The following is an 8,652-nucleotide window of genomic DNA, read 5'->3' on the forward strand; positions in this document are numbered from 1 at the left end:
AAAATAAGGTACCTTTTTTTCTTGACTTTTATTCTTATTTCCCTTATGTCAGTCAGATATGGGCAAATATTAGCTATAGCTAAAATTGCCATGGATACGATCTTTATTAATGAATGAACCATTGATAAATAAATATCTTTAATTTATTTTTATATTATATTATATTTTTATATTATTTTTTAATATTTTTATTTTAGCTATTAGTTTCATAGTTGCTTAACTCTGCTTTATTTTTTCCGTTTTTTAGTGTTTACTGAATTTTTATATTTCTTTTTTGTTTAATATTATTTGTTATTATTTCCGTTTTCAGTAATTGTCTAATACCTTTCCGTAATTCTTGTTTATTTATACTTTTCACTGTAAATCTTGTTGTTAGTTTATTTCATTCTAGCCCCGATGAAGCCATGCAAAATGGGACGAAACGTTGGCTAACATTAAATAGTTTGATTACGATTTGAGATTTTTTTACCCATATAATCTTCTTTTTATATATTACACCCGATGGATCATAACCTTCCAATATTTTTATTCTATTTTATAAGTGAGAACCTTTTTTTTTTTTTTATGTAGTATAAGGTAGTTTATAGGTTTTTGGTTTAAGAGTATTTGTTTTTTGTTTTTGTGTGGTGTTTATTTTATTCCTTTTTTTCCTTTATTTTAATATTCTTAATACAACAGCAATAACATTTTTTTTTATTTAATTATTTTAAGGCATAAACCTTATTGCCTTAATTTCCGAATTAGACGAAAACAGACTTGCAATTTAGGACTTTTAATAGTTCTCGAGATACAGCCTTTTAAAAAGCAATATTTCATAAAAATGTACTGAAATATCAGTATTGAATCAATTTAGAGGAATCTATATCTCAATAACCATTCGACGTAAAAATGTCTATTAGCACTCAAATTAAAGCTAGTTTAATGTAGTATAAAGTAGTTTATGACCTTTACAATCGTAGAAATAGTAGTTTTCATATTATTTGCTATAATTAGTTGATTTATAGTTGTTCAAACAATAAGTTTGATTTAGGAAAAACTTTATTTCAGAAACCATTGGACGTACACATGTCTGCCAGCACTCAAATTAAAGCTAGTTAAATGTGCTATAAAATAGTTAATAATGTTTTTCATTGTAGAAGTAGTAGTTTTTATGATATTTGACAAAATAAACTCACAAATGTTAATTTCTAGTTGTTCGTACAAAATGTTGAATTTTTGAAAAAATATATCTCTAGACCCATAAGACGCAAATATGTCTGTCAACACTCAGCATAATGGAAATTTAACTTACTATAATGTAGTTTATGACACTTGTCTTCGTAGAGGTAGTAGTTTTTATGATATTGACAAATGAAGATAAATTTGACAAATGAAAATTTGTCCGAACAACTATACATCAATTTATTTTAGCAAATTTCATGAAAACTACTACTCCTACGAAGATAAATATCATACACTACTTTATATCTCAGTATACTAGCTTTAATTTGAGTGCTAATAGACATCTGTACGTCAAATGGTTTTTGAGATATAGATGTTTCAAAATAAATTCACTATCTACTGATCTTTTAGTACGTTCCATACATTTTTATGAAACATTGCTTTTTAAAAAGCTATATCTGAAGAACTATTTGATGTACAGATGTCTATTAGCACTCAAATTAAAGCTAGTTTACTGAGCTATAAATTAGTTTTTGATGTTTTTCTTCGTAGGAGTAATTGACTCTATTAGGGCTCATATTTTAGCAAATTTACTCTACTTTAAATGACGTTCTCTTAGGTTTTCTTGTGTTGTGGGTACTTTCTAAGATATAGAGCTCCGAATGAAAAATTAATTTGTTTTATCTTGTTGAAACAGCCGCCATTTTTTATTCCCCCTACCTATACTTGGCAGACTCATCAATTTTGACTAGTAATTATACATAGTTTTCATTAAAGTAATAAAAAATTGGGGTGAGATAACTGCCTTTTTTCTCCTCTTGGTAGCTTGTACTAGCAAGATAGAATAGAGATCCGCTGTTATATCATATATATTTGAGGGAGTTAGTTATATGCTCAGTATTCAGTCAAAATGTGTTTAACACTATATCGCGTTCTGCAAGTTTGTTACATAACATGTTTAACATGTATAAATGTTATCTTTATGATTATGATTATGTACAACTTTTAAATAAACTTTTGTATAGGGTTTCTATGCAAGAGAATAAGAAAATGATTTATTAGTCAAAATATGACTTTTAATTGACTTTTACTAAAGGGTCTTACTGTTCGAATTTATTTCTGATTTATTTATTTGGAGCCCTGGGTGGATTTATTTTAGGGGCTGATACAATTTTTTCTTCAAACTACCCTCCAACACCATAACTGTTGATTAGGTGAATAAGAGCACTAAATAGAATTAATTTCAAGATCACAAATAATCAAAACAAAAAACAATACGTAAGAGTAGTGTTTTCTCACCAATCGTTATTATATTAGGGAAGGTTGCAATAGTTGACTGTCAATAGTTATACATATGACAGTTACACGTGGTAGTTAACGAGACTGTTAGTCCACTGACACATTATTTATAATAATAATAATATTTTTTATTTATTCTGGGATTGATCGCTTTAGAATAATATTACAGGCGTCAAAATTAGGCTTTAGAACATTATCGTAAAATACAAAATAAGAACAAAATTATAAACCATCCTAAAATACAATGACAATAATGAATTTGAATGGATAAAAGTGAACAACAATAATTAACAGAATATATAAAATGAAATTAGAACAAATAAAATAAAACTATATGTCATATCTCATAAACCATATGATGTCTAGCTTCCGATAATAAATAGAACTAAATGATATAAAATAAAATGCAATTAAACTAAAAATAGTAAATGAAATGGTACAATTTCTGCTAATATACATATTTATAAGCGTAAACGAAAATCTGAAACATCAGGAATGCACAGAGGATTTAAATTTAAGGATATCAGAGATGTAGATAACTTGGTAGAGGAAGGATGCAAAGCAATATTTACGACGAAAGGAGGGGTGAAGAGGTGACTCTTAATAAAGTCGGGTGACAGAGGCGTCCCTGGGGACCCTGAAGATGAAACGTACAAAGCAATTAATTAACCGTTTTAATTTTGCTTCGAGATACCCCCGTAAATCACAAAACAATAGACAAAGTGGGGGAATATTGAGGAAGTAACCAGGAGCCTAAGGGTTTTAAAAGGAAGAAGGTGAGGAAGATAATTTAAACGCTTTAGGATGGAAAAGGTACGATAGGAAATACCGGATACGTGGTTTTTCCAGGAGAGAGTTAGGTCAATGGTAATCCCAAGGTTTTTGACGTATGGATGGTAATGGATTGGATTGTTGGTCAGTCGAATCATTGATGGAGGAACTGCTTAGTACATGGAGCGATAGGAAAGAAAGGATTGAAACCAGCGCAATGCACTTGTATTGTCAATTATCGCGCCAGTTCGTCAATACTGCCGCGATAGTAAACGTTTATAGTGGTTAATGATGTCATAACTGTAACTATCAAACAGTTGCACCATGAATGTAACAGTTATATCAACTATATAGGGCCGACCAGGCCAATTTGGGATTAAATACATAAATTTAAAAAAAAGATGCACCATGGTGCGACTTTTGTCGCAATAATTAAAACTGTACGATTATTCGTACATTGTACTGTCAAGGCGTATACATGATAGTTAACGAGACAGTTGTTTCATTGCATCACTTGTACTATCAACTATAGCCAGAGCTAGTGCGACAATACAATTATGAATGTAACCATCATACAGCTATAATTATAGCGAATCTCCAAGATCTATTAAAATGGCGAGTAAAATGGGTATTTTCAAGGCGCAAAGTTTTTGGTGGGGTGAATCGGTGGCAGCACTGGTCAATTCAGTTTTCAGTTCATGTTTAATAAAGCTAGCAGTTTACGGTATTTCTTATTTCATTATATCAAATACAAATTAAGCAATTGAGCAAGAATAAAAAACATTAGCAACTGAATGGAATAATACCTTATCAAAAAAATGCTTGACAGTACCAAAACGGATTTCAGCATTATAATTCTTCTCGGTGTTGATGTAGTCCATGAGCGCTTTGTAATTCCGGTATTGCTGGAACCATTCGGATTCGTTCACGAACCGGAAGTCTCCTCCTAAGGTTATCAAGGCAGTGTTGCTTCTCGAAAGACTTCCGATTCTTCCGTAGAGGCCGAGCATAATCTGAAATTTTTAATTTTGTCAATTTTAATAATAATAATGAGAACCTTTACAATCCCTGAAGGGTCTGGGGTTCAGTACCTTTTGATAGTAAAAGAGCCCAAGAGGAAAAAAAGTCATTTATTTCACCCCAATAGTTGATTACTTTAATGAAAACTATGTGTAATTGCTAGTCCTAATTGGCGAGTCTACCAAGTAAATAAGTAGGAGGAATAAAAAATGGTGGCTGTTTCAAAACTTAAAAAAAAAATTGTTTTCAATCGAAGCTCTATATCTTTAAAACTTCCAACCACACTTGAAAAACCAATAGAAAGTCATTTAAAGTAGAGTAAATTTGCTAAAATATGATTCCTAATAAAACTATATTTATATTGAATAGTTCCTGAGATACAGTTTTTTTTTTAAAAGCAACATTTCTTGAAATATATACTAAAAAATTTGCAGTTAGTGAATTTATTTTGGGATATTTAAGTCTCAGGAATCATTTGACGTATAGATGTCTATTGGCACTCAAATTAAAGCTAGCTTAATGTACTATGGAGTAGTTTACGACGTTTATATTCCTAGGAGTAGTAGTTTTCACTTATATGCCAACAAAAAATTCACAAAATGTTTATTTCTAGTTATTCGGACAAAATGTTTGATTGATGAAAAATCAGTAGTTACTGAATTTATTTTATTATTTTTTTTTTTTAATAATTTATTTATTGATATTTACAACTGTATACACATATATACAACAAGTAAATTTGCTGTAGGTGACATAGTAACATGATAAAAACATGTGGAGAATCTACTCACTGATAGAACTCCAATAACATTTCTAGAGAAGAAGATCTCGAGGCCATCTTCTTTTCAGACGCCTAGGAGGATTATTAGGTAATGAAGGAGAAGCCAGGTTAGAAACAAGTGGATTTGGATGGTTGAGAAGTTTATTATGGAAGGAACGGTATCTGGTTCTGGCCAAATCGGCAACATATGGAATATTGAGGTCCTGATGGATGACTTGATTTGTGACAGGATTTTGAAGTGTAAGGATTGGATTCTGGAGGAATTTGATGGTTTAGTGGAGCCCCAAAGCTCAACTCCGTATGTCCAGATAGGCCTTATAATAGTCATGTAGATCAGTCTTTTGTAATGGATTGGCAATTTAGACCGTTTGTCTAGTAGATGTTGCAATAGTCGGAATCTACGAGCAGTTTCTTGTCTTTTTAGTCTTGTATGAGGATTCCAGGTTAGTCGTTTGTCGAGATGTAGTCCTACTGAATTTATTTTAAAAAATTTATATCTAAGGAATTATTTGACGTACAGAATTCTACCAGCATTCAAATTAAAGCTAGTTTAATGTGCTATAATGTAGTTATTATCTTCATCTTCGTATGAGGTAATAGTTTTTTATGACATTTGCAAATGAAAATGAATTTTGAGGTTTGTCCGAAATCAATTTATGAAGTCTGAGAAGATGAAGGAGGAATCAATTTATTTTAGCAAATATCATTCAAACTACTATTCCTACGATGATAATGAAAGTAATAAACTAATTTTGTTAAATGGTTACTGATATAAATTTTTTATAAATCAAAAATATTAACGGAACAACTAGGAATCGATATTTTGTGAATTTATTTTGGCAAATGTCATGCAAACTACTACTCCAACGAATATAAACGCCATAAAAAAACTGTATAGCACATTAAACTAGCTTTAATTTGAGATATAGATTTTTCAAAATAAATTTACAGACTACTAATTTTTTAGAATATGTTTTATGAAATGTTCTATTCTAAAAAGCTATATATCGATAACTATTGAACGTAAATAGCTCTTTTAGGGCTGATATTTTAGCAGACTTACACTAATTTAAATAATGTTCTATTGCATTTTCTAGAGTTATTGGTAGTTTTAAAGATATGGAGCTCTTAAACAACGAATTGTTTTTAAGCTTTTGAAACTGCTGCCATTTTTGCATGATCTGACTGGCAGACTCTCATTCCTTCATTGGCAATGCAATCAAGATTCAAAAAAGTGCTATCATGCGATGCAAAGTTTTCGTACAGTCGATTTTTTCACAATAATTATTTTAAAGGGGAGGGCGGTGGCACTGTGGTAAGGCATGATGTTACTCCAAGGACCCGGGTTCAAATCCGGCTGGGCAGAAAATTGTTTTCTGTTACTCTGTAGCCAAGAGTCAACCCTGTGGGTTATGGAGCCCTCCTGGGGCCCACCCAGCCTCTTAAATTGTGAACCCACAATTGGATAAAAATTTTGCCGTCGAACGTGATTCTGACCAAATCACCTCCTTTGTCAAAGGAGTCACTTGTAGCGATACAGATTTTAATTTTTCAATCTTTTGAAATCAAAATTATGCAATAAATTTTACTGTGAAATTAATTGAAAAACATTAATAACTTTTTTTCGAAATTAACAGTAAATTTTTGTTACCTGAATTTGACAGGTTTGTATCAAACTTCGACATTGATGAAATCTAATGAATATTTTACAAATGATACCTCACGTTTCAGAGAATGATAATTTCTCAAATAGTGTCACGGAAGTTTTTGGCCAATTAAGATATTAGGGGAATCTATAACTGCCCTACCTTGGGTGGTTCTATAATGAATATGGAGGTCGGATCGAAGAGGTTAGATTAATAATTAAGTTATGGCTACGAGGCGAGTGCTATTAAACATTTAACCTTATAATAATCGATGGTAAATATTCAACTCGTTATTAAAATCGATTTTCTGTATTACGGGAGAAGGTTCTTTCATTGAACAAGTAAATAGGGGTATTCAAGATGTTGAGTTAAATGTAAAATGTTATAACATGTTAAATGTTATAAGTATAATATTGTGAGCAGCCTTATTTAAAGTCATGTTAAATGTTAAATGCATAAGAGCTCCTAGCGGATTTTCTGAGCAACTTGTTTTATATCCTTTCTTTCCAAGTTTTGATTAAATTAATATTTATTACAACATGCCTAAAGTGGAAGTTCTGTGAAGGTTTTGCCACTGAGTGCTTTGATGATCTTCTGACTTGTGAGCTAATTGCCAACTGCCATTACATTATTATTATTGTCAGCCATTGCTTTGCTAGTTATAAAACATGCAAAACAATACTAACACAATCAATACGCAAACTACGAGCAAGTAACCAAAAACAACAAACAAAATGGTGACGAGCTCAGCTGGTCTATTGTGTGACGTCATTCTCCATTTAGCAGTCCTAGTAACAGACTCTCCACCATGTTATATGTTATATCGTTTTAACATGGTAAAAGAAGGAAATATTTCTCCATTTCACCAAACTTTTTCCATTTAACATGTTAAATTAAAGATCATGAATACCGCTGTTTTAACAATATCGATTGCTATAACTAGTGAATAAAAGTATAAAAAACGTAAATAATTTTTAAGAAAAAAAATTGGTACTCCCAAAAGGCACTCATCGAAATATTGATTCTTTAGCAAGCTATCACATAATCGATTTCATTTTCATTTATATCTCTGAAAACATATTAGGAGACTCCAATAAGTCAGATGATCAAAAAATTAAAATAAATCTATTCTCTAGCGAGCTAAATAACGGGATCTGGTGGAAACTCCCTTCTCATTTACAATTATAAAACTTTTCCCTTCGAAACTCTGTTTATCTTTCGAAAAAGTTTTAATTCGCAATGTTGATGGAAGTTCAAATCCCTCGTAAAGCCAATGTCTTAAGACCCAACCCCGTCCTTTTTGATCCTTCCAATCAACTGAAAAGATCAGTCTCACAGCTTATCTACTTCCTTCAGGGGAGCGCTATCTTTATCATCCCTTTCCAATCAGGTTCGCTACATTCTGCAATCTTTCATTCAATGCAGACTTTCTAAGGTTTGAAAGTCTTCCATCCATTACCTTTTAGTGATCTTAAGTAATTTTCGATTTCTTAAAATCTTTTGATCCCATTAATCATAATCCAATATTGGTTAGACTAACACCTAATCTAAATAAATATATATATTTATAAGTTATGTATTGGCGAAAGCAAAATGTCAAAAAAAGAAAAGAAGGAATAAGATCTAACACGCTTGAACTGCTGTAGAATACTGACTTTATTTATTTATTTTTTTTCCGAACCCTCTAAAACAAAAATAAAAGTGAATTAATGAGTGCATTACTGTGAAAAAAGAAAAGTAATTCGTGTTGTGTCTTACTTTTGACTACCTTTGGTATTTTAAGGTTACCTGTTATGTTTAATATCATGTATGAGCTATCCATTCAAAGGAGCTATTTTAAGTCCGGAGGTGAGGGGCCTCCTCGTGTTGTAGACTGACTTTATTGTATTCGGTACATCTCTTATATACATTCGAACAGCTGATCCCCTCAGTCAGCTGACATCGAAATAACAGCTGACTCATACCGTAACTCCC

General features: G+C 31.3%; 1 protein-coding gene across 1 annotated transcript in view; it reads right to left on the reverse strand.

The window, feature by feature from the left end:
- The window catches only part of LOC106686457 (alpha-mannosidase 2), a gene marked incomplete at its 5' end in the record, with an annotated part of 63,251 nt that overhangs the window by 28,560 nt on the left and 26,039 nt on the right, over positions 1–8,652 (reverse strand). The window contains 1 exon segment of the mRNA XM_067051815.1: positions 4,038–4,244. Coding sequence (XP_066907916.1) covers positions 4,038–4,244 — 207 coding nt within the window.

Source organism: Halyomorpha halys, unplaced genomic scaffold (assembly GCF_000696795.3).
Source record: "Halyomorpha halys isolate HHAL.00 unplaced genomic scaffold, Hhal_1.1 Scaffold822.1, whole genome shotgun sequence".
NCBI lineage: Eukaryota > Metazoa > Arthropoda > Insecta > Hemiptera > Pentatomidae > Halyomorpha > Halyomorpha halys.